General features: G+C 43.5%; 1 protein-coding gene and 1 pseudogene across 2 annotated transcripts in view; both read right to left on the reverse strand.

The window, feature by feature from the left end:
* The window catches only part of CEP85L (centrosomal protein 85L), a 309,647-nt gene that overhangs the window by 59,094 nt on the left and 223,509 nt on the right, over window positions 1-27,044 (reverse strand). For both annotated transcript variants that reach the window (XM_088480976.1, XM_088480975.1), the window contains exon 4: window positions 1,721-1,845. In XM_088480976.1, coding sequence (XP_088337102.1) covers window positions 1,721-1,845 — 125 coding nt within the window. The remainder of the gene's footprint in view (window positions 1-1,720; window positions 1,846-27,044) is intronic.
* Window positions 11,225-11,343, reverse strand: LOC148514761 (5S ribosomal RNA; annotated as a pseudogene).

Here is a 27,044-nt window from a genome sequence, read left to right on the forward strand (position 1 = left end):
GTAGAACAATCTGGAAATTTTTTATTATGGCCAAGAGGATATCCGAAAAGAGGGCAAGGCAAAAGTCTGTGTGACCAATAAGGCTGTGGTATAAAAGATCGACAATAAAAAGGTTGACAAGTCAATGTCGACATGCCATATGTCGACAGGGACAAAAGGTTGGACTTTTTTTTTTGTAATTTAACCCTAATCCTAATTATATCCTAACCATAACCTCCCCCCTAGTGCCTAACCCTAACTGTCCTCTCCAGCAGCCTAACCCTAACCCTGCCCACAAGTGTCTAACCTAGTACTCACCTTACAAATATATGTTTTGACCATTTTTGTGTTGACTATTTAACCCTGTCAACATTTTTGCACTGTCGATCTTTCATCCAAATACCGACCAATGGGGACTCCTGAGATATCTGAGTTCAGTCAGGGCCATTTAACAGTATTGTAGCACCTGGGCAAAGCAATGCTCTGGGGTCCCTACCCACCCATTCACGGGAAAAAAATTTAAACAGTCAATAAAATTAAACCTTTAGATTTATTGGTACTTTCAACAAAATCAATATTTAATCACAAAAAACATGATGTAAAGTGAGGATTATGGACTCCCTCTTCTCCAGCTCGCAGTGCAGTTGAGTGATTAAAGTGAAGCGGGCTAGGGTAACATGTCCCCTGAATACCCATTATTCGAGATTCAGTGTCTGCAGGTCCAGGATAGGTTATATAGTTTGGAGTAGAATGCTCTAAATGTCTCTGTGGTGTGTCAGAGTGTTTGAGATCCCCCTTGTCATCTTTGACATAGGGGATATAAGTGACAGATCTCTAAGCTCTAAGGGTCCTTGCCAATAATTTACCTAACTTGTTACCCCATTGGTGATATTTGTACCTATAGCATCAAAATGCTTCTTGAACGGTGTCATTTAACAGTGTTTAATAATGCTGACCTGGCTTTTTGAAATTGTAAAAAGGTATCAGATGGAAGAGAAGACTTGTGAGAAAGCTCCAGGTCATGTATGTTAGTTAGGAGAGTGCCACTACATTCCATTCTTTGCTTCCTGTGAAAGGACTACAATTGAACACACTTTCCCCAAATAGAATGCGGATTTTAAATGGTCTTGAAAGTAAATTCCTTACTAAAGAATGATACAAGTATATTAACGTATGCTTACTCCTTGTTGTTTTAAACTTAGATTGTTATAAGTTTCTAGAACAACTGTTCAAGGTTTATTTTGGACAATCAATCAGTCCATTTTATGGGTGTAATTTGTCCAAATAATTTTTTTTAAAAAAAGCTTCTTTTTTGTCTTCAGACGCACACATAAGACAATGCTAAAAATACACGTACAAAAGTTATATCTGGTTTGTGGCCTTCATATTGCTAGATGCCAAGTGTTTGATATTTGCTTTCAACATCTCTTTTCCAGGGCTCGTATCTGGGCTGCTCGCCACTCAAAACAGTTTTAAGACTTTCAAACCTAAGATGGAACATAAATCTCCCAGGCCCGAATGCGTGTTTAATTAGATAACAGTAAAAGAGTATAAGAGTTACTTCCCCTAACAAAATAATGAAATAGCTAATCATTTCATGCTTTTTTACTCACTGTTGATACTATTGCTTTTAAATAACTTAAACGATAACATGATTAATTGAAGATTCAAGCAGTTCATACATTACAACCATAAAATAGAAGAGGACTTAGAAACGTGAAACATGTTTTATTAAACATACCTTTCAATTACAATCTCTTTCTGTCGTAATAAACCTTCTTTGATTTTCAACAGAGACTCCCACTTAGGGACATCCTGGCTCACAGGGACTGCAGGAAATGGTGATCGAGAGGAGCTTGACCCAGCCTGCATGAAAACAATGCATGATTAGCTAGTTCACAAGTTTATTTTAACATAAAGTGGCATACAGCATCTAAAGATACAAATTCATAATACAAATTAACTTTGGTTAAGATACCATCTTTGTCATATTAACTATGAAAGCTGGCCAATCTTCACGTAAGCGGATATCACATTTGGCAATTTCATCAGCGCCGTCCTATGCTCTCCCTCTACCCTTCCTTCACTGCACCCTCCCTCTGAGCTTAATAATTACGACAGTGGGTGGGAGGAGGGCGGGTATCTTTTACGCTCGGACCCCAGTGCCCTTGTGCGGGCACACGCTCGGAGCGTGCCTGGAGCCGGCCCTGTTATCCAAAATTGTCTGGTGTATTGCTTTATGAACAAGACTGGGACCACTTCACAGTTTGTTAGTTCATTCATGGCTGACCACACTAATGTGGTAGGGACTATGAGAAAACTCTATTTTTGTTGAGAATAAAGCTTTAAGAACAAGGCCTGGGTCAGGGTTTATCTTTTGCATGACGTACTGCCATACATCTACAATGGCATGGGTTTTTCTGTATATTTCCCCTAATCCACTTGCATCTAATTTTATGCTCCCATTTACTTCCATTCAATTAATCTAATCTTCACACACCTCATGTCTCACATGTTCCATTGTCCTTTAGATTGTTTGGGCAGTCAATTCTATACCTCCTGTTTGGTTTATGTTATTGTAGGAGTGGTTACAAGCAAGTCCCATCTCCTGCTTCTTTGCCCCGACTAAGTCACAAAAGTTTAACATTTTGCTTCTAAACAAAATATAGTAGTGTCTACTTTTTGTATATCTTGCATTTTAACACATTATAGCGTTTGTAACCTTGCACACCGATTCACTCCTGTGTCACCCATGTCTGTTTGCCCCCCCTCTGCAGGTTGTAAGCTGTCACGAGCAGCCATCTTCTGTAATGTGTTCTTCCTTTTCTTAATTATACCATTATCTCCTCCCCCCTTGCCAACATCAGTACTGAACTTACAGGGGTGGCTGGTAATGTGGTTTTGATGATTGTATATGCTTTAATGTTTATATGGTTTGTATAGTCCATGTACTGCATTGCTTTGAACTGTTATGCATGTTATATGTTGTTATGTTTGCACTGTGCAGATGTGTCCTAGCTCATCTAGCCTCAATACACCATGCAGTGCAATATGCCTGGCACGAGTGAGCCACCAGGTCCTGTGCAACTCAGCTAGCGTTGGGCGTTTTGTTTTGCTGAAAATCTAAGACACAATGTGATTCAAATAGGACGCGCCAGGAGACTGTGCTGATTAATTTGATATGTGTCACTTGTATATCTGTGTCTGAGTCTGTAAGTGAAACTTAGCGTGGAAAAAAGCTGCAGCCATTGCATCGTAGCAATTCGCATGCTGATTGAGAGACTCAGTCGGACACAGGCATACAAGTGTCACATATCAAACTACTTGGTGCGTCCTAAACATATCGCATTGCGACATTGCGATACATTTTCAGCAAGAGAGACTCCCGACACAAGCAGTCTCACAGGACCAGTTGTGCCAAGAGGGGTTGTTTGGTGTGACTGCAGCAAAGACGAGTGAGGACACATCTGTATCTGTATATGGACTTTGTAAGGTGCTGCAGACCCCTTAATGCATCCTATAAATAAAGGATAATCATTATACAACTGCTTTATATTGAAATTTGCTGCATGCATGTCCCTAAATGCAGGGCAAAGACCAAATTGAGTCTCTTCCTTAGTTTCAGATAGTGGGATGTATGAAATAAAGTATATTTAAATGAATACTAATCTATTACTACTTACTAACTACCACTTATTTAGTAAGGATTATTATATATTGACAACAGTTTCATTCCATGCTATTTACCAGTTCCCTTGCAATAAAGTAGAATAATATTATACATATGGGGGGGCACACTCAATAGAGAAAGCAGCATGTCCCACTCAGTTCATTAGCGTTTATTTATAGGAACAGACTTGCCAAATACTTAGTAGATGACACGTTTCAAAATAGCGCAATACATGGAGAACAAATGAGTGATAACAGAATGATGGATTTCTAGTGCTAGGCCTAGTCCTGTACCTGTAAAACTTAAGAGGCATTCCTTTAAGTCTTAATTATCTACATCGATACGCTTGTCTTTACGAGCCTAACCAAACACTCAAATTATTTTTCCATGGTTCCAGTCCAAGAATTTTTCCTTTGTCTTTGGAGAAAGAATATATAAATAACAAATCTAATAACAGCCTGCAGGCCGAATGCTTTTGCAAAGGAGAGCAATCACTGCTTCCGACTGGTTTCCCTCATATCATAGATCTTCACACTGATAAACAAGATAGGAGTCCAAGGTGATCATCTTATCTAGGTATATGTTATGTTTATTCACTGATGCACATTCAATCATGAAACACAAAATAAGCCACATGACAGTTTATAAAAGATAGACTGATCATGTTGGGCGCAAATGGTGGCTTTTGCATTTTGCAAAGCAAGTTCTAAAGTAAATAATTAAGCACATTAGTAATAACAAATAAGTTGCTAGGTTTTAATGAGTGATTTAGATAGGTACAAGCTTTACTCTTTTACACATTTTACAAAAATTAGACTAACATTACAGAAAAATGGTACAATAAAATAAACTGCTGTTATATTGTTGTTTCTTTGTTATGCAACTCATTCTGTATGTATGCCACATTTTATTGAGAACTCCACAAATCTGTAAAAGTTTACTAAATACCCCATAGGTTTACACAGCCATTCCTTGTTTGTACATACTTTGGCAACACGATGGGTTTACTCCGCGGCTAATTACCCGAGCTGACCGATTCAAGGCACTATAAGGCCCAGAGGTGGACTTTCCCTTGCAGCTCCGTGATAAAAGGCACTCTGATGGGGTTTTAAAGTGCAATGGAAAGTCATTTAATCAGCATTTTGCGCGGAATCAATGTGTTAGCTATTGTAAACCCAGTGTAACCGCACGGGGAAAAAGACTAATTTACTGAATAGCTATTCCCAAACGGAGTGCGATCTATTATCTGCGGACCATATCCTGCGGCTAATTGCACACCTCCCCCCCCCCCCCCTCTCTGCAATCTGTTGTTTTGTAATTCACCATTATAAAATGCTATCAGACCTTGGTTAGATGTACTGGGAATCCAGATGAAGTGTCCACTTAACCTGTAAAAGCTTTAAAACAGTTTTTATAAAAGTTGCCCAATTAACTATGCAGAATTCCCATACCTGCAGCAGCCAGTACTGATCACCCTAGATTCACTTCCAGAATCATACTAATGGTAAGATCCAATCACTCTATATTTTCATAAACCTAAAAGTGGAGATCTTGGCTAAATCTGCCACCAGATATTTTAAACTCTCTCTGTGTGTACATACATATATACAGCCATTTGCTGGGCGTATCTTGTTAGCACTTGCTTTGTTAATACTCAGAAAATGAGAGAATGCAGAGTTAAACGCATTGTAACCTTGGCCCTGATTCAGAGCCGGACGCTCTGACCAGAGCGCTCGCTCTGAATCAGGGCCCACCTCCATAATTATGGAGCGTCCTCCCTCCCCCACTGCTTCGCTGTATTCCACACTGCCAACCCCTCTCCCACGATTGCAAAAAAGTAAGAAACATTTTGCACAAAAAAAAAATACACTGGTCAGCCTCTTTAGGCCTCCATTGACAACGCTGTGGCACGACAGGGAGCCGCGGCGCACAGTTTGGGAACCACTATGTAGACAGAGAATTACATAATTTGGTAGAATAAACACTTGTGTCGTTAGTATACATTAGAACATGTTAGGTTTTCAAGTATATGCTTAGAATGTAGCTTGGACAGTGGTACAGATGTGTCCTCCTACATCCAGCCTCAATACGCCATGCCGCGCGATTTCCTGGCATAAGTAAGCCGCCAGGTCCCGTGCTTCTCTGCTAGCATCAGGCATCTATTTTTGTAGGAAATGCGTTTTAAGTCGCAATGCGATGATACTAGAACGCACCAGCAGACTGTGCTGATTAATTTGATAAGCAACACCTGTATATCTGTGTGCACCTCAGTCTGTATATGAACCACAATGGAACTTGAAATGAAAAAAGCTGACGTCGCATTGCGATTTAGAAGCACTTTGTGCAAAAAAAAAGAAAAACGCCCAGCGCTAGCAGAGTCTCACAGTACCTGGCACTCCGAACGTGGCTGTTTGACATGACTGTAGCAAATATGTGTAAGGACACATCTGTACATAGTCTAATGTTATGTAAACAGTATAAAGTGCACTAATTTTGTTTTAGCTGCATATGTATGTGTATGTGATTTTTCAGTATATTACTGTGCAATGTGTTTCCGGTATATTACTGTGGTGTGTTTTTTTTTTCTTTACTACAGCATAGTAGGCCTGATTCAGAGGGGTACGGTAATCACACAGCCACTGCATCTTTGTACGCAGCGGCTGTGTGATTACAGGATTTTGGTACTTACCGATAAATCCCTTTCTCCGATTCCACAGGGGACACTGGAGTCTAAGTACAGTGGGGTATAGAAGTGGGTTAACCGGGAGCTGGCACTTTAAGAATTTTGAAAGGTAGCTAGCTCCTCCCCCTCTATACCCCACTGCAGGTCAGTCTTAAAAAACTGTGCCTGAGGAGAGCTTGAAATAGAGAAGTGTAGAGGAGAAGGAAAGCTAAACCATACATGAACAATCAAGAACATACAAAACCAGGCAGACCCTGAAGAAACAACTGTCAGAATCCTGGAAAAACAATAAACCATGCAGGTAGAAACAGCGGAGGGTGGGCGACCAGTGTCCCCTGTGGAATCGGAGAAAGGAATTTATCGCTAAGTACCAAAATCCTGTTTTCGCCTTCATCCACTAGGGGACACTGGAGTCTAAGTACAGTGGGGACGTCCCAGAGCACCCATCCCGAGCAGCAGAGCGCTGAGAACCCTGCAAAACAGCACAGCCATAGTGCGAAACAGAGGCCGCAAAAGTGTCAAAACGGTAAAACTTTACAAAAGTATGCCAGCTTGACCAAGTGACCACCCGACAAAGGTGAGTCAGAGGAATCCTGTGGGCAGTGGCCCATGAAGGACTCACCGAGCGCATAGAATGCGCAGTACTAGCAGCAGTACTGATGGTCAGACGAATCCAGCCTGAAATAGTCTGCTCTGAAGCCGGCCCGCTAGAACGAGCCATATCATACGAGGGTTATTCAAAAAGTAATGCCTAAATGCTCACAACTCAAATTTTATTATAGATACAGATTTGAAAATTTGCAGTAAAATACTTTGAAGTCTTAATAACAGAATGACTCTACTCAAAAAATTCACCATCTGCCCTCAAACATTTTCTCCACCTCTCAACCCAAGCTGTGAATCCACTTTGGAAAAATTCCAGTGGTTGGTGTTTGACCCAGGAACATATGGCATTTTTAAAAACCTTTAGGTCTTCAAAATGTTGACCACGGAGACAGTATTTGAGAGGGCCAAACAGTTGAAAATCAGAAGGGGCCAAATCAGGACTGTATGGTGGATGTGGCATTATTGCCCACCCCATTTTGGCAATGGCCGCAGATGTTACCATCGAAGTGTGAGGTCTGACATTGTCGTGGTGTAAGATGATATTTGACAGTCGAATTGTTGACCTCTTTTTGCGGATGGCTTCTTTCAGTGTAATAATGTATCGATCACTGTTGATTAATTGGTTTGGTTCCAAGTAATCGATGAGAATAACACCTCGGCAATCCCAGAAGAATGTGGCCATGAGTTTGTTTACGGATCACTGTGATTGAAACTTTTTTAGCCTAGGTGAACTTGGGTGTTTCCATTGCTTTGAATGGGCCTTTGTTTCTGGGTCATAAAGGAATACCCAGGTCTCATCTCCTGTAATGACATTTTCCAAAAACATCTCAGGGTTTTCTTCAAAGTTGGTTAAAAGGTCATTGCACAGTTCCACCCTCTGGGCCTTATGATCCCTGGTTAATTGCTTTGGAACCCATTTAGCACACATTTTATGATATCCCAAATCATTGATTAGTGTTTCTACAGTGCCATGGCTACATTCCAGTTCATCACTGAAATCTCCGATGGTCACACAATGGGTCTTTCTGAATCATGGCATCGACGTTGTTGGTTCTCTGCTGTCACTGCAGTTGATGGTCTGCCACCACGAGGTTTGTCGCACACGGACGATTCTCCCGATTGAAAACGCTTCATCCACCTTCTGACATTGCTATAGTCAATTGTATGCTCACCATACACTTTTTTCATTCTTTTGTGAATTTCGGTAGCACTGCAGCCTTCTTTTTCCAGAAATTCAATGATGGCTCTTTGGGCCTGATTCAGAGCCGGACGCAATTAGCGCTCGCTCGTCCAGAAAATTGGGGTGGCTATTCAAATGAACAGTTCGCTCTTTGCGGTCTGTTCACGCCTATAGGTCTGAACGAGCGTACAAACCTTGCGGTCGTTTTTTGGGAAACTACGCCCCCTGGCCGCTCGCATCCTACGTCATGTCCGCTATTTATTAGATTAATCGAGTACATCGACCAGGGTATGAGCTGCTCGCTATACTTGTGGTCGGTTTTTGCTACCACAATCTTGCGAGCAGTTCTGGCTAAAAGACACCCAACTGACGTGGTCGATGACGCTGCTTTGTTAATTATGCACACCCTTAAGGCGCCCGTTTTGACTGTTTGGAACGCCTGCGTTCGGATCTCCACTCCCCATTTTCAAGCACCTTCCCCTGTTACCACCCACATACACCTACTCCTGTCACTCAAATTATCAGGCATTCGCTATTTTGCGAGCACATGAATTTCGACCGCACTGACTGGTTCACGCATGCGTATAACGATCCGTACGCATGCGCAGTTGGGCAAACATCACTTGGAGCGAACGAGCGGCCGCTTACGAGCGGCTCTGAATCAGGCCCTTTGTTTCATCTTTGATTCCATGGCATTTCTTGGACTACCTAAACAAAACTACATATATAGTTAGCAAACATATTAAAGTACAAACTGACAAAGTTTCAAATAAATGTTGCATATTATTACAGAGTTATGAGCATTTAGGCATTACTTTTTGAACAACCCTCGTATCAAACAAAAGTGATTCCGACTTCTGGAGAGATGCTGTCCTATCCATATAGATCCCAAGAGTTCTGATGACATCTAAGGATCTGGATGCTGGAAAATCGTTAATCAACACTGGAACCACCATCGTCTGGTGTGGAATACAGACATCATCTTAGGCAAAAAGGACATCTGTGTGCAGAGCTCAGCCCTATCCTCGTGAAAAATGAGGTAAGGAGGACGACAGCAAAGAGCCCCAAGCTCCGACACATGCCGAGCGCCAAAAAGGAGAACCCCTTCCCAGATAAAAAAAACTTTAAACTCCACAAGCTGTAAAGGTTCAAAAAGGGAAGACTGGGGAAATTAAAGAACCAAATCCAAGTCCCATGGGGCCATTGGAGGAACAAACGGAGGTTGTAACCTGATGACTCCTAGTAGGAAGGTCTGAACGGCCGTCAATAATGCTAGTTTGTTCTGAAAGAAAACGGACAGAGCCGACACCTGAACCTCCAGAGATCCTTGACGAAGGCCCACTGAAAAACCAGCCTGCAGAAAAAGAAGTCTTGACACCCCAATTGGAATGGCTGGGCATGGAACCACCCATACCAGATGGACTTGCAGGTCGCAACCATCGTCCCCAGCTGTGGAATACACAGGTGCACTGACACTCGACGATGTTGCAGTATTAGCCGCAACATGTGTTGAATGGAGGTGACCCTTTCTTGAGGAAGGGAAACCTTCTGCTTCAGCGTGTCCAACTACATTCCCAGAAATGGCAAGCTCTGTGTAAGCTGCAGATGAGTTCTTTGGGAAATTAGGATCCAACCGTGTTGTAAGAGAAGACTGAGTAATCCATATGTCTAGTAACAAGTTAGTTACTGAAGGAGCTTTGAGGAGAAGATCTTCCAAATAATGGACGATAGTAATACTCTGAGTCCGAAGCAGGGCCATCATTACGGCCCTGACCTTCGTGACAACTCTAGGTGCTGAGGAAAGACCGAAAGGTAAGGCCCGAAATTGAAAATGAGAGTCTCACACCTCAAACCGAAGGAATGCCTGATAAGGAGGCCAAATGGGAAAATGGAGGTAGGCATCCCTTATCTGTAAAGACACGAGAAACTCGTCCTTCTCGAGACCCTTTCAATAACAGATTGAAGGGACTCCATCTTGAACCATAAGGCTCGCAGATCTTGATTGACATTTTTCAGGTTCAAATAGGTCTCACCGACCCGTCCGGCTTGGGAACTACAAACAAGCTGGAGTAAAAACCTTGCCCCCGTTGGTGGATTGGAACATGTACCACCACTCGAGAGAACAGAAGCTTATCTATAGCTTACTGGATCCCAACTCGTTTGTCTGCTGACCTTGGTAAACAGTTGTGAAAATCGAGGCGGAGGTTGGAGTTGGAAATCTAGCTTCAACCCCTTAATAACAATGTCCCGGATCCAGGCGTTCTGACAAGATTGGATCCAACTTTTTTGAATTCCTGAAGTCGAGCTCCCACCTTGGGATCCACCAGGAGAGAAGGGAGCGCTGCATGCAGCTGTAGGCTTATCCTGTTGAGACAAGTATGCAGTGGCTCTACCTCTGCCTCTGGAACCACGGGAGATAGCAGGTGCTCCTCTGGAACACGTAAGGACCAAAAGGATGGTCCTGCAAAAGGTTTCCTAGGATGGGGAGCCGTAGATGGGAGATAAGTGGACTTACCATCTGTGACTTGAGATATCCACTTATCTAGATCAGATCTGAACTAGAACTTCTCCTGTGAGCCTTCACAGCTCTTTGTGGACTCCGCATCAGCCTGCCATTGTCGTCAATCTACGGCTGAGATAGCCAAAACCGAGGATCTGAAAGAAAGATTACATATGTCCTTTGAAGCTTCCCCTGGGAAGCAGCTGACTGTGCAATCTGTTCCGCTAAAGGAATCAGATCCTCCACCAAGACCCCAGACCTAAGCCTCCTCAGGTTTGAACCTCACCTTCCTTTTGTTCCGGCATCTCGACCTCTTACGACTCATCCCACCTAAGGGGATTCGGAATCAGTCTTTTAGCGAGAGCTAGAGAAGACGAGACTTGGAAGGGGCCTGGACTGACATAACATTAGTGAGCCCTTCTACAGATCTAGCTAAAGAACGTGCACATCTGTTCAGAGACGGCCGACGTCTGAGATCTGGCAACCTCTCTATCTCTGCGAGAAGCTTCCAGCTCTGCAGACAGATGAGACATGACTGAAGTAAATTGATCAGCCCAAATAGGTTATCTTAGCATGCTCAACATATACTTCTTTTAAATAAAGTAAAGCCTACAGCACCTGGTATTCCCAGGCGGTCTCCCATCCAAGTACTAACCAGACCTGACCCTGCTTAGCTTCCAAGATCAAACGAGATCAGGCGTGTTCAGGGCGGTGTGGCCATAGGCCGCGCTGTACTGATTGCGCCAATGGAGCACATTTTTGGTGAAGCAGCAATCTGAGGCTCTGAAGCACATTTTTCACACAGCAGGGAAGTAGATAACTGTCTGTGTAAATTTCAGTGAGAAAACAGAGGCTGTATACCAGAAGAGGAAACCGTAATATAAGGGCATATAGAGAGCATTGCTTTTACCCAGCCCAAGCAGCACTGATTCAGTGATCAGCGCTGTCTAACACAATATAATGTGTTAATTGTAAACACAATTTAACTCCTCAATTGCCTGACTGCACTTTTCACAAACTGGCAGTCAGGACAGTCTCTCCGCTGTTCTCAGCGTGACAAGCATATATAAAATGGCCGCCAGCCTCCCTTGGGAATGTTGTGGTCGCTGGAAGGTAAGAGCAGAACAGAGTGTTAGGTTCCACCCCCCCCTCCCGCTATGGCGCCCGTTTACAGCGCTGATCGGGCTGCTTTGTAAATTCCCCGTCTGTAAGTATTCCTGTCAACCATGCTGCTCAGGGAGCCAGGACGCACTAACCTTATGGCTGCCAAGCGCTGCAAGTGGCGGGGGACCGTAACGTGCGCCACACGCAGCGCATCTTTGTATCCCCCAGAGACAGTGGTCTCTGCAGCTAAAGACCCCAGCGCACACCGCAAGCAGCTGCGGTGGGGTCTCTCGGCAGCTCCATCGTAGCAGACAGGCAGGGAGCTGCCTGTCTGTGTCCTCATATTGCTGATCGAGGATCTTTTCATATTAGAGAGCCCTGAAAAAGTGAACCAGCTCCCTGGGCACAAAATTAAGACGGACCTGTAGGGAGGTATAGAGGGGGAGGAGCTAGCTACCTTTCAAAATTCTTAAAGTGCCAGCTCCCAGTTAACCCACATCTATACCCCATTGTACTTAGACTCCAGTGTCCACTAGTGGATGAAGGAGAAAATATGCTAATGGCGCAAGAGGCGTCTTCTGTAAATAGGCTTATCTGTCAGCTTAATGTATATCAGGGTAAGGGGAAAGGGGAAAAAACCACTGCACTAGCACAAATATTATCAAAAATTATTAACACAGAGACCCCATTGATAATGTTACTAATTTTAAGTTTGGGGGTGCTGCCAAGGACAAGAGCAGAAATCTATTACACAAATTCCTCGAAAGGAGAAAGATAGTCCTATATAGGCGCACAAAGAGTAATTCGTATAAAATAAAACATAACCTTTATTGAGATTTCTTAAAAAACCTTGTTATAGTGAAATATCAATAAAATAAAGAATATTAAGATATTGTGAAAACAGTAACTTGAAAATGTGAATAAAATAAGCTGACACTTAAGGGCAACTGCTATCCTATAAATAAAATTTATCGTAGCGTATATTGAGTATTAATGACTCTTTTATTGTTAGTGTATATGTTGATGGTTAATAAAAAAAAAAAAAAAAAAAAAAGAGAGAGAACACAAATATATAGGAAAACCCAGCCGTACTGGACCTAAGTAAATTTGAGTATTGGCCTGCTTAGGCTATCTTTGTTCAGCACATCCCGCACTGTATATACACATAAACGTATGATTTATTAAGTCCTTGTTTATTTGGATCATTACTTATTGGTTATGTTTATAATAATAGTTAGTTTGCAGATCGTTCCTTCCTTCCGTACAGAAAGGTCTTTCCGTTCTGATCCCCAATAAGTTTTATATATCAGCCTACTCAAAATATTAACTTGTGCACATCACAAACTGTGTGTTGCCCTTCATGAATGAAATACCTTGTTCCTATTCATTTTGAAACATTTGTTTCTAATCACGGACACAGTGAATCATACAATAGAAGGACTGGGAGATTTGTTGTCAAATTGACCCGTGTTCACTCAAATATATAAAGATTGTTGAATGTCACAGTATATTGTAATATATTATATATTTAAAGTGTCCCTCTCATCTCAGATCACCCCTCCATACGTATTTAAAAAAGGAGGACATCTATTTATTATCCGATCCATGATTGGTATATCGGCCCAGGACCAGGATATTAGACTTACTTGGTTTGCTGTTAATGATCTAAATAATAATTAGCAAGAACAGCAACCGTATTAGATGTATCGTCCCTGCAAGTGGCAATTTAATTTCCAATATACCCGAGCGTGCTGTAGCCGCGTCCCGGGTATAGGTTGGTTGCCTGCCTAAGATCTAATTACAGGGCTTAATAAGTCAGCTTATCTTGCTTATTAATGGTTTAAATAGTATGTATTAGTAGTCAACCACATTAGCGGCAATATCTTTAATCAAAAGAGTGTGTCGGGCATACAGAGACTTGCTTACTCAAGTAACTTGGTTCACAGTTAATAAATTAAATAGCAAAATGACACAGGACAGCTACCATAATTATCATATTATCCCCATATGTAACAGATTAATTCCCTATGTATTTAAGCGTGCTATAGCCGTATCCCGGGTATAGGTTAGTAATCAGTCCAAAATCATATTATGAGGCTTGGTAATCCAGCTTAACTTGCTGTTGGTAGTTTTGATAATGTATATTGATAGTCGGCCACACTAACAGGCCGCGTCCTATATTAACATATTATCCCCGTAAGTAGCAGGTCAAATTTCTGTATACTCGAACATGCCGGACCGATCTCCACACTGACAAGCAGCGTCCTATTTTGGCATATTATCCCCACAGGTAGCAGGTTAAATTCCTGTCTACCCGAGCATGCCGGAGCCGCGTCCTGATTATAGGCTGAAAGTATATTCAGCTAAACATCAACAACATATACACAATTAACAATACATTTAGAAAATTTTAAGGAGCAGCGCCCTCTTGGTCAGCATTCGAAACGCCGACGTACGTTTCACTAACAGGCTTTATCAAGGATCGTCTGGGAGAACATCGGTCATCTGAGTAACCCTCAGATGACAGATTTTAGGGAATTCATGCTGCGGAAGTCAGTGAAGCTGCGCAGAAGGGCGCAGCCACTAGTTTCAGTACGCCAAGAGAGCAGAGACGACACACCCTCATTTTCTGCAATGCTGCCCCACAACAGCCGCACCCTGACACTCAGGCTGCAGCATCCAGGGCACAGTGAGCGATCTCGAAGAGTAAGATCTGCACATGCGCAGTGCGCCTCTGTACATGTGCACATCTCACACCATTGAAGATGTATGTAAAACATCGGATTTGCATACATCCCTGAATTAGGCCCAGTGTGTCTATATTGTCCTGTGTATTTCAGCACAGTGTGTCTTTGTTTTCCTGTGACTTACTGTTCAGGGTGTACTTTTTCCTGTATATTACTGCTCAATGTGTGTGTTTTCTGTGTATTACTGGGCAGGGTGTTTTTTCCTCTGTGTGCCTGTGTTGTTCTGTGTATTAATGCTAGCTAGGGTAGTGCGGCCGGTGCCATCGCACAGTCTCCATAGTTTGTCTATTACAATGTTTGTATTTTTTCTGTGTATTACTGTGCAGTGTATTTTTCTGTGTATTATAGTACAGCATATTTTACTGTGTATTACTGTGCAGTGTATTTTTCTGTGTATTATAGTACAACATATTTTACTGTGTATTACTGTGCAGTGTATTTTTCTGTGTATTATAGTACAACATATTTTTCTGTGTATTACTGTGCAGTGTATTTTTCTGTGTATTATAGTACAGCATATTTTACTGTGTATTACTGTGCAATGTATTTTTTCTGTGTATTACAATTCAGTGTATATTTCTGTGTTTTAAAGTGTGTTTTTCAGTATATTACTGTGCAGTGTGTTTTTTCTCTGTATCACTGCATAGTACAGGGGTGGGGAACCTTTTTTCTGCCGAGGGCCATTTTGATATATATAACATTATTTGCGGGCCTGGTTTAGGCATGCCCCCTCCGCGTGAAGTCACATGGGGAAGGGCCACAATCGCCGGTGATTACAGCAATGTCCGGAGCATCCTGAGGATATTCCGGGGAGCTGTAAGGGCACTGGTGTGACCGTCTGAACCATCCTAAGGATGCTCCAGGTAGCACTGCTGCATACATTCTGGCTGCAGAATACCATTATAGGCACCCTGATAGCCAAATGAGGCTAGCAGATAAAAGCTCTGAGGGCCAGAGCAAATGATACCGAGGGAATTATAAGGCCCCCAGGAAGGAGGTTCCCCATCCCTGGCATAGTATGTCTGTGCAGTGTTCTCCCCAAACTATATTTTCTTGACTGGCCCACCCAGCAAAATTTTCCTGGCATCTGGCATTGTGATGCAGCTGAAAGTTTAATATAGAAACATCAGTGCAACACGATTTATTGGCCATGTCACAGTGCAGATAACTACTCTGAGCTGACCCGCCTGAAGTAGGATGCCGGCCATCCCCTTCACCTCGACCCCGGCCCACCCTGCAATGAAGGCAAACATTGCAGCCTCCTTCTCTTCTACCCGATGCCCGCCAAATAGTGAGATGCCGGATGGAGGGTACACAATGGGCTGCGAAGCAGAACCCTGTCTATCCTGTATACGCTCCAATAACAATTGATCTGTAATGTTTTTCTAGTACTATAGTTTTCAACAATCTCGCTGCAGTTACCTTAACTCTGAAACATATTAATAAATGTAAATGCCACATAATGGCCAAGGTACCATGAAAAATGTAACCTGGCTTAACATATCAAGCAATATTTTGTGAACAATACAATTTGCACATGGAAGTATCCTTTTACTTCCTCGCAGCAACAGTTGCATAACTCCCCCAACTGTTACCATTTAGGTGGCACTGTCCAGATCTGAAGGCTCTGTCTGACCTCCCAATCAGGACAGTATTGACCTATGGACTGGAAGGTTGGTAAGTAGCTCAAGTCCATTGCTGTTCTGCAAGGAGTGCTGGACATGCACCTTGTAAGGAAGCCAAAGTCCTTTACAGTAAACCGTTGTAAGGTTTGTATAGATCAGTGTTGGCTAACCTTGACACTCCAGCTGTTATGGAACTACATAACCCAGCATGCACTGCTACAGTTTTGCTATTAGGGCATGCTAAAACTGTGGCAGGGCATGCTGGGATATATAGTTCCACAACAGCTGGAGTGTCAAGGTTAGCCAACACTGGTATAGATTCAGAGTCAGATAAGGGGGTAAGCAGATCATGAAAGACTATCACTGTATATTAATATGGAGAATGGTAAAATAATTGAAAACTGATTATTTCATACTGCCAGTGCCATCTGATGTATGAATGTTCTCCTGCCATTATACACTGCAGTGTATTGCACCCTGAACTTACTATATTACAGTCAGGTGCATAATTATTGGGACATTGACAGAATTTTCATATTTTAGCCTCTATTCACCACCACAATGGCTTTGAAATTAAACAAACAAGATGTGATTTAAGCAGCAGAGTGAATTCTGAAGTGTTTCGGGCAATTTTATATGCTCATATTCAGTCAAATGCTTCAGAACTCATTTGACGGCGCTTCACAGTGCAGATAGACAATGACCCGAAGCATACTGCAAAAGCAACCAAAGAGTTTTTTAAGGCTAAAAAGTGGAATTTATGCAATGGCCAAGTCAATCCCCTGACCTGAATCCGATTGAGCATGCATTTCACTTGATGAAAACAAAACTGAAGGGAAAATGCCCCAAGAACAAGCATGAACTGAAGACATTTGCAGTAGAGGTCTGGCAGAGCATCACCAGGGATGAAACCCAGCGTCTGGTGATGTCTATGCGTTCCAGACTTCAGGCTGGAATTGCCTGCAAAGGATTTGCAACAAAGTATTAAAAAGTGAAAGTTAGATTTAGGATTGTTTAGTTTGTCCCATTACTTTTGGCCCATAAAAAGTTAGAGGCACATATAGAAACCGTTGTAATTCCTACACCGTTCACCTGATTTGGATGTAATTACCCTCAAATGAAATCTGAAATTCTGCAGTTAAAGTACATCTTGTTTGTTTCATTTCAAAGCCATTGTGGTGGTGAATAGAGGCCAAAATATGAAAATTCTGTCAATGTCCCAATATTTATGCACCTGACTGTATACATTACATTTAAAAAAGTTGTAACCTCTTATTGTTCACAACAGAGCCCAACACCCTCAGTCAGTGATAAATGCAACATATGAGGGAAGGAGGAGTTTCAGTGGCTGTAAGTTGTTAGACAGTATACTGCAGCTGAGTACACACATGTACAACCTGCAATCGTGCCGATGGTCGGGGCGATTTATCTTCACCCCGTACCATGCAAGACTGCCGGTATACATTACACTGCGCAGCCCCGCATACGATATCATGTGAAGCTAATTGCATGCGACCCCAGGGAGAGCACAGTCGGGCATACATAGTGCACGTATGCTCGATTTGTCATTTCAATTTGCTGAAATTGGGCAAATCAGGGTGATATTGTGCAAGTATGTACCCACTGGGAATGTCCATACCCCAGTGGACTGGGGACTAGGCATAGTGGATTTGGCACAGGGGCCTGCATCTACAAAGGCCTAATTTGTTTATAGTAACTTATATCACTTTAATTCAAATTAAGTATTTTTTCTTTGTTACAAATTAAATTGTTCAACAACAAACAGTGTTTATGATAGAATCTATAGAAATACCGAAGCTGTGGAACAATAATCAGCACTGAAATATGAGCTTAATCTTATCAGGTGATACATAAAGCCAGCTCCTATGTTTAGAAACACTTCTGTGTACAAGTGGTCATATTATCAGCCCATTACCACAGACACACTTTAGTTAAACACTCAATGTGAACAGCTCTTCTCTTTAGAACAGATGCATGTGAGAATAAGAATTTGGCAGCAACCCTCCTGCAACTAGGATGACCAGACAATACTAAATTCTCCACACGCCATATGGGGCAAGCACAGACGCATGTAAAAAATGAAGAGGACAGAGTATATATTATGAGAGACATTCTCATTCTACATAAAAAAGGCAGGACTCCTATGAGGCATATTCTATTAGGTGCGAGAATAGCAATAATCCTGCATCATCGGGGTTTGTCCTGCAGGTGCTGGATTTTTGCTTTCAATTCGGTGCGGGGCTTTTCATTTTTTGAGCGCCGGGAGGTTTTTGTCTTTTTTGCGCACCTCCAGAGCAACCCAAATACACCTAAAATCCATATTTTTAGGACAAATGGTCAGGAAATGCTCTGGGACCCCGGTGGCACCCCTCCTAATGACTAATTAAGCAATGGGAATTTTGATTATTAATAAAAATGAATGTTGTTGGGGAAGTTAGATACCTAAAAAACAGCCTTGGATGGGACAATGCAGCTTGTGTACCACAGGTAGAAAAACCTGATTTAAGGTATTAAGGAAACTTGACTGGACTATATATACACTGTATCATATACAGTAGGTCATATAATACAAATTGCTTATCACATGTACCACATTAAACCATGTATGAAGCTTTAGTCTTTGTGCTTGGGTAGAGCATGAACAGACAAGAAAAAGCCCAAAGAACTAAAGGGGAGATTTAATAAAGCTTGGAGAAAGATACATTTGTGAGAGATAAAGAAACACCAATATACTCCTAACTGTCACTTTGCATGCCATGTTTGAAAAATGACAGTTAGGAACTGATTGGTTGGTGCTTTATCACTCTCCAAGCTTTATTAAATCTCCCTCTAAATCCAGCACTACTAACACCAAACTGGTCCAATGCAGAATGGACGCAAATGAAAAGAATTTTGGAGAGCCTGCAGTTTAATACTGGAAGGTATTTATACCGCACAGCAAAAGCAGATTAAAGGCATGGCAACCACCGGCATAACAGCAATACTAGTACAGAACTGCAAATGGTTTCCATGCAGTGCTTCTATAAGTCTCATACAATATATACAGTTTGCACATTATATAATAGTTTTCAGGGACACATAGCTGCTGGGACGAGGCATACACTTAGGGGACACATAATACTGTCTTGGTGGACCGTGGAACACTACAATCTCCATCAGATCACATTTCCTATATTTCTTTATATTCACTTAGAAGGCATAGAGAAGAAGAAAATGATTCCATTCAACATGTATATAAAGAACAATGTAATTATGTACTTGTATTATGAAAAATAGAGACAAATGTTTGCAAATTGGGAAAATTAGGGACAATTGACAACTTTGCACTACATATAATAATGAAAAATGTTTGTAAATGTTCAGTATTCCTTCATTAATTTGTCTGTACACGAGGATGACCAAGATGGATAAAATACTAGGTGCTTAAAGGGAAAAATTTAACTGAATGGCCCATTATCCCTGCCTGCGTCTGGTCACTGCTTTTCCCCACCTCTCCCTCCTCCCTCTACTGTGAAACCTCTCGGACATTAGTTTCACACACACCTACTATTCTCATGCAACATCAGCACCGCAGCTTTTCTCCATTACACAGACTTCTACCTGGAAGGCCAAGCCATGCAGATAGTTAAAAAAAAACAGCGTATTGAGCCATAGATGTTATTTAATCCGTCTGAACATGGCGCACCACATAATCAATGCAATGGGGTGAAGTGCATACTGGTATATTGTAGTACACCAGTTCACTTTTAGCTACATAAAAATAGGACTCCTATGGGGCATATTCAATTAGGTGCGAGAATAGCAATAATCCTGCATCAGCTATTCAAATAGGTGCAGGGTTTTTCATTTTTTTGAGTGCCGGGAGGTTTTTTTTGCGCATGACCAATTTTGCTTAAAATCCATAGTTTTAGGAAAAATGGTCAGGAAATGCTCTGGGACCCTGGCGGCACCCCTCCTAAAGACTAATTATGCAATTGGCAGTTTCCAATTAGCTTAATTAGTCAGCAAATAATTACCTTCCAAAGCAGTGTCTTTTCCATCCAGCGCCAGGACCCGGTCTCCTGCAGCAGCGGTGTGTGTAAGTATGTTGTGCGAGTTTGTGTAAGTGATTGTGTGTGTATGTGAGCGTCTGGGTGAGAGCCCCCCCGGAGGCAGCTGCAGGGAGAACTACTACACCTCCCCTCCCAGCATCCCCCTGGCCTCTCCAGTGCAAATATGGAGGGGAGATGACTGGGAGTCGTGGAGACCACCGGACCAGTAAGTCGTTTTTTCCCCCCTCGCACTGTGGGGTTTTCAATGCTGAAATCCCAGCATGCTTTTATTTTAAATTGAATACCGCAGCTATCGGGAGTGGTCATACCTGCGGTATTCCACAACTGGGCGGGAGGTCTGCGTGATTTTTTGCGGATAAAACCTCGCTCTCAATTGTATATGCCCTTTTGTGCATGTGCACAAATTAATAAGCAGGCTTCTAGGGCTGTGGCCTCTAGAAGCCATAGGGCTGCCAATATAGCAGGGTACTGGCTTCCCATTGGGAGCGCTCTCTCACTCTATGCTAATTGCATTTTGGGCTGCCAGTCCCAGTGTGAAAAAACACTGAGACTGCCTGTCCGGCTGTGATTAGCAGGGAGTGCAGCCAATGGGAAGTCACTGCCACTGCTAGGCAGTCCCTGCAAATGGTGGATTTGTGCACCTGAATTATATTAAACAGCGGAAATAAGGTCCTACAATTGCAGCTCTGGAGAATAGGCAGTGTAAACATCATTTTACATGAGTTAAAAAAAAGATAACATATGAACCCTATCACAGGTTTTATTTTATGAAGCTTACATTTGTTTTTCCTATTTTTTTTTTTTTTTTTTTTTAGAGACGCCCCCAAGCTTGAGGCTTGAACAAACCCAGCTTCCCCTCACCAGCAGAGCCTGCATACAACTTTCCATTACTAAATGTGATAAGAGGAAAAAAAAGAGTGCGAGCAGGATCACATGTGCCAAAAATATGTCATCAGAAGTTCTAACAGATTTACAGCAGAGTAATGTATTTGCAAAACCATCTTCTGCTGAAGTGTTTTCATTTTACATCTGGCGCGCTGGCTAAATGAACAGAAACAAGCCCTAGATATGAGCACTAAAAAATCTGGGAGGAGACCAAGATATCTCCTTTAAAGGGCATGTAAGGAGCAGTTAGGTCACTTTTTCATACAAAAAATGTAGAAAGCCCCAGAGTTTACGTACAATCCTGCATCGCGGACCGCAGGCGATTCAGCAGCATCAGATTCTTGAGCTCCAGTTGTATATGTTATGAGACATAGGACAGTTACTGTGCTATTTCCAGTAAATGTATAGTATAAAATAGAGACAGTACTTAGGAGGGGAAAGTGAAATTAGGCCAGGTTCGTAACCAGAATATTATGGGGCCCATATCAACATTTTGAAGGGGCCCCAGTCCAAATACTTTTAGAAGACACTTCTCTGTGCTGCGGTTATGCATTTTATGGGGGGAATTTAATTACCTGTGGTAAATTACCACGAGTAATAACAGGAGGTAGCCCTTGGCTTTAACGCCTGGGGCTATTCAATTAGCTTCCCGATAGCCTTGTTATGTGCGTTAATACGGGTTATCGGATGGTAACGCACAGGATCAGTGATAAGTTCTCTGACCTGTGTGGTAACTGGCAGCTATCACCCGATAACTGTACAGTTAATGGGGATTTATTTTCGGGTCTTAGGAGACCTGAAAAGAAATCCATGATAAGTGGGGCTAATTGAATACAGGCCAGTGATCAATTAGCACCCATTCAGTTAACGGGACCAATTGAATTCCGTCCTGCAGGATAGTAGTGCCCTAGTTGTTTTGCCCCTCAGTAGGGTCCTAGTTCATTTTGTGCCACAGTTAACGCTATGTCCCGTAGTAGTTCCCTAGTTAATGTTGTGCCCCTAGTAGTGGCCAAGTTAATGTTATGCCTCATAGTAGTGCCCTAATTAATGTTGTGCCCCATAGTAGTGGCCTAGTTAATGTTATGCCCCATAAGAGTACGCTAGTTAATGTTGTGCCTCATAGTAGTGCCATAGTTAATGTTATGCCCCATAGTAGTGCCCTAGTTAATGTTATGCCTCATAGTAGTGCCCTAGTTAATATTATGCCTCATAGTAGTGCCCTAGTTAATGTTGTGGCCTAGTTAATGTTATGCCCCATAGTAGTGCCCTAGTTAATTTTTCATCTAATTTGCGATGGTGACGCTTCAAGCGCTCCATCCCTAGTATCACGTTGGCAGGGTCTTCAGGGCTGTAAAAAATTGCAGTTTACAGTGAGTGCAAAGACAGGAGAAGAGGGTGGGGGGACCAGCCAGCTGCTACCTTCCTAATGCAGGAAATTACACTTTGTGTGGAGATTTTCTTAATTTCAGCATCATGTCCCTTTTCTCCTAGTCTTGGAACTCAATCCCCAACACCAGCTCACTTTACAAAGGTTGTAATCAAGGAGAAGCCTACTGATAGTGCTGGGCTTACTGATCAGCAAATCAGAGTGAGGCATTACTGAGAGCAGAGACCTCCACCTATATTAGCGTTCCCGCTAGGCCGTTTTAGCGGGGCGCCGCACCCTGCCCTATTTCTGAAGGGAAGAAAGCACCCTGCCATCCAGGGCGGAGCCCCGCTGAGACAGCCTTCAAGTTCTGTCTCCACCCACAGGTCACAGTGTCCCGCCGGTGGTCAAAACAGCGTCGCAGTGGTCACCGCCGGTGAATGGATGCAGGGAGCATGCGCCAGGCATCCATTCACTGTGACCGCAGCGCTTGGGGGCTGCCCAGCATGTCCGTAAGTGCCAGGCACGCCCCCAGGAGTGCAGAAAAGGGTACGAGTCATAAAGACACGCCCTTTTTTGGCCACGCCCCCTATTTGGGCGCGCGCAGAAGTGCCCTATATCTAGGTCCGGCGCCCTGCCTGCTGCCGGATCTAAAGTGAACACTACTATACGAATGCTGACGGGCCCCAGTTTTCAGGCTGGGCAACAGGCCGGACTCAATTGCTTTGCAGCAAATTCCATAACTTGGAAGCAGGGCCGTAACTAGGGTGGTGCAGAGTGCAGGTCGCCCTGGGGTTGGAACTGGCCACAAGCGCAATCTACATTTCCTGGGTGCCCGCTGCAATGTTTTTTTTCCTTTCAGCACTCTCCAGAGCTCATTCCACAGCTCCGTCTGCCGGTTCCCTCTCCCACAGTGCTTATCAAGGACTCAGTAGAAGGTGGGTGTTGGGAGCAGATGAGTGGCTTTTACCATACACATAGGGGTATATTTATTAAAGTGAGAGTTTTAAAGTGGAGATGTTGCCCATGGCAACCAAACAACTTCTAAAACGCTAATTTTAGTAAATTTACCCCACAATGCCTGAGTCTGTGTGAGTACAGAGTGCCAGTGAGGCAGCGGCTGACTGAGCTCACAGATTGTGGCTGGGTGAGTGCTCTCACTGACTCACCCTTTGGAAGCAGATGTAGCTATTTGTATGTTAATGGTAAAAATGGCAAATACAGTCAAAGCAGGTAGAAACGATCATGGAGTGGGTTGGGTGGTGGAGTGGAAATTCAGAGGGACATTAGAATTTAACTATGAAGTTAAAGATCAATAATATAAACTCTAGTCCTGCACAGCTGCTAAATCGTGATTAGGCAGATGAATGGGGGGGGGGACGATATTCAAATTCAACTAATAAAAAACAATAAATTCACTGTTCTTCAATTGAATGCGTGAATTCTAATGTGTGCCCCCCTCCCACTCTGCCTAATTTTAAACTAGCAGCAGGACTAGTGTTTTTTATTGCCCATAAAAAAAACCACTAGTCCTGCGGCTGGATCAGGCTTAGGCAAATTGTTGCTTACCAGCTGATATGGAACTAAAAGTTTCTCAACAGTGACAGCCATTGTGTCAGGATGCGGCCTGGGATCGGTCACTAATCACCACTGCGCCGGCGTCCTTGATCTCAGGTGTTCAGTCGCCGGGAGTGGAGATGAGTGGTGGGCAAGTATTCTCCCTGGGGTCTTCTAGTGCTTCCGTGCGTGAGCCCTGGTTCCCGTGGTGACATTGATGGGCGCAGCCATGTTGCTCCGTAACACCTGACTAGTCTCTCCCAATGGCAGTCCTGAGTTCACTCAGCTGATCTTCTGATTCAATGACCAACTATCTAAAGCTGGCCACACATCTAAAGATTATCTGTCCAACTAGCCAACTAGTTGATTGGTTGGAATGAAAATCTGGTATGAAAGTAAATGACAATCAGCAATTTGATTCCAAACGCCGGAAAATGGACAAAAACTGTTGTTTGAACAAATTATTTAGATCAAACATTTAACAAACTTGTTTGAACGACCATTTTCATCTGTTTTCTGGCTTTTAGTAAATTGCTGATTATCATTTACTCCCATACGTTACCAGATTTTCATTCCAACCAATCAACTAGTTTGTTGGTTGGACAGATCCTCTAGATGAGTGGCCAGCTTAAGGGTATTTAGACTGACTCCAGGAACAGGAAGCTGCTGTTCAACTTCGCTACTCGCAGTGAATTCTAGCTGTTGCAGCTTTCACGTTCCTTCTTACCAGTGTTCTATCCTAGTGTCTGGATTCGTTCCTAGCTTTATACAATTTATTTCCAGTGACTACTTCCAGTTCTTCTCAGGATCAGACTCCTCCAGTGATTTCTTCAGTACTTGTCTCTGTGCTGAAACTCCAGCACTAATCAACGTCTAGTTTTCCCGTGTATATGCAGCACCTGTCACTGTGCTGATACTCCAGCTTACTAAATCAGCACCTGTGTATATGTTGAAATTCTAGTTATAAATCTCCTGTGCCTGAATCACCAGCGTGTGTACTCAGTTCAGCTTCTGTGTACTGATTACAATTGTCATTCGCCTGTGCCTGCGTCTGAATCACCAGCGTGTGTACTCAGTACTGTATCTGTGTACTGACTTGAAGTGTCATTCTCCTGTGTCTGTGCCTGCGTCTGGATCACCAGCGTGTGTACTGACTCCTAGTGCTGCTCTTCTATACAGTCCTGTGTCCGGATCAGAGATACTCTCTAGTGCAAGCCCCTGCTGGGATCTCCAGTGTTCTCACGTTTCAAGTTCTCTTCATTGTAGTCCAGTGTACGAACTCACAGTATTCTTTACATTCATTATTCTGCATATTCATTCCCGCTATTCAGGGGCGGATTGGCAATACACTTCAGCGGAAACTTTCCCGGTGGGCCGATGGCTCGAGGGGCTGCTGGCTGCAGATTTAGTATTTTTACATACATATATTAAAGTATTTCTCTCATCGGGGCTGGCTCCGGCTTATTATTGCACTTCCTGGTGGCTGGCTGGCTCCTCCCCAGGGACCAGCCACCTCACTACAAGAGCAGCCTGTCCCTGTTCCGCCTCCCAGACCTGCTATTGGCCGATTCATAGTTACACACACGCCCACTGCCAACCCGTTCTCAGTTCCCCAGCCTTTACCACTGCCGCCGGGAACCGAGACAACCACCCAGAAGTGAGCTCCGCATTGGTCACTGAGGATGTAACTATTGGCCATTCCATAGTGACGCACACGACCACTGCCAACCCGCTCTCTGTGTCTGGCATTTACAACTGCCGCCGGGAACACAGAACACAATACACAGAAGTGAGCTCCGGTCAGCGGCAAGCAACGTCACAGCGAGACCCTGTCAGATGCCTGCCAGTATTATCTATCGTTTATCTCTGGTAACATCCTCCTGTGAGAATCCTACATGCAGACTAGGGGCTCCTCAGTCTGCATATAGGATTCTCACAGACGTCTGACAGGTTCTCTCTGTGACTTTACGCATGGAGTAGGGGTGGGAAGATGAATACCCCCATTCTAGGAATATCCCCATCACTCCTACCCATCCTCCCCCTCCAGCCCCGTAATCTCCTCACTTACTCTGTTCCCCCAATCACTACTAGCCCTCCTGTAACCCCCTCACTCACTCTGCTCCCCACATCACTGCATATCCTCCTGTAATCCCCTTACTCACTCTGCTACCCCCATCACTGCACATCCCCCTGTAATACCCTCACTCACTCTGCTCCTCCCATCACTGCAGATCCCCATGTAATCCCCTCACTCACTCTGCTCCTCCCATCACTGCAGATCCCCCTGTAATCCCCTTACTCACCCTGCTACTCCCATCACTGCACATCCCCCTGTAATCCCCTCACTCACTCTGCTCCTCCCATCACTGCAGATCCCCATGTAATCCCCTCACTCACTCTGCTCCTCCCATCACTGCAGATCCCCCTGTAATCCCCTTATTCACTCTGCTACCCCCATCACTGCACATCCCCCTGTAATCCCCTCACTCACTCTTCTCCCACAATCACTGCTAGTCCCGTTGTAAATCCCCTCACTCTCTGCTTCCCCATCACTGCACATCCACCTGTAAACCCTCACTCACTCTGCTCCCCCCATCACTGAACATCCCCCTGTAATCCCCTTACTCACTCTGCTACTCCCATCACTGCACATCCCCCTGTAATCCCCTTATTCACTCTGCTACCCCCATCACTGCACATCCCCCTGTAATCCCCTCACTTACTCTTCTCCCACAATCACTGCTAGTCCCGTTGTAAATCCCCTCACTCTCTGCTTCCCCATCACTGCACATCCACCTGTAAACCCTCACTCACTCTGCTACCCCCATCACTGCACATCCCCCTGTAATCCCCTTACTCACTCTGCTACCACCATCACTGCACATCCCCATGTAATCCCCTCACTCACTCTGCTCCCCCCATCACTGCACATCCCCCTGTAATCCCCTTACTCACGTTGCTACCACCATCACTGCACATCCCCATGTAATCCCCTCACTCACTATTCTCCCACAATCACTGCTAGTCCCGTTGTAAATCCCCTCACTCTCTGCTTTCCCATCACTGCAC

The sequence above is a fragment of the Taudactylus pleione genome, unplaced genomic scaffold, assembly GCF_031769625.1.
Source record: "Taudactylus pleione unplaced genomic scaffold, aTauple2 ptg000259l, whole genome shotgun sequence".
In the NCBI taxonomy this organism is placed as follows: Eukaryota; Metazoa; Chordata; class Amphibia; order Anura; family Myobatrachidae; genus Taudactylus; species Taudactylus pleione.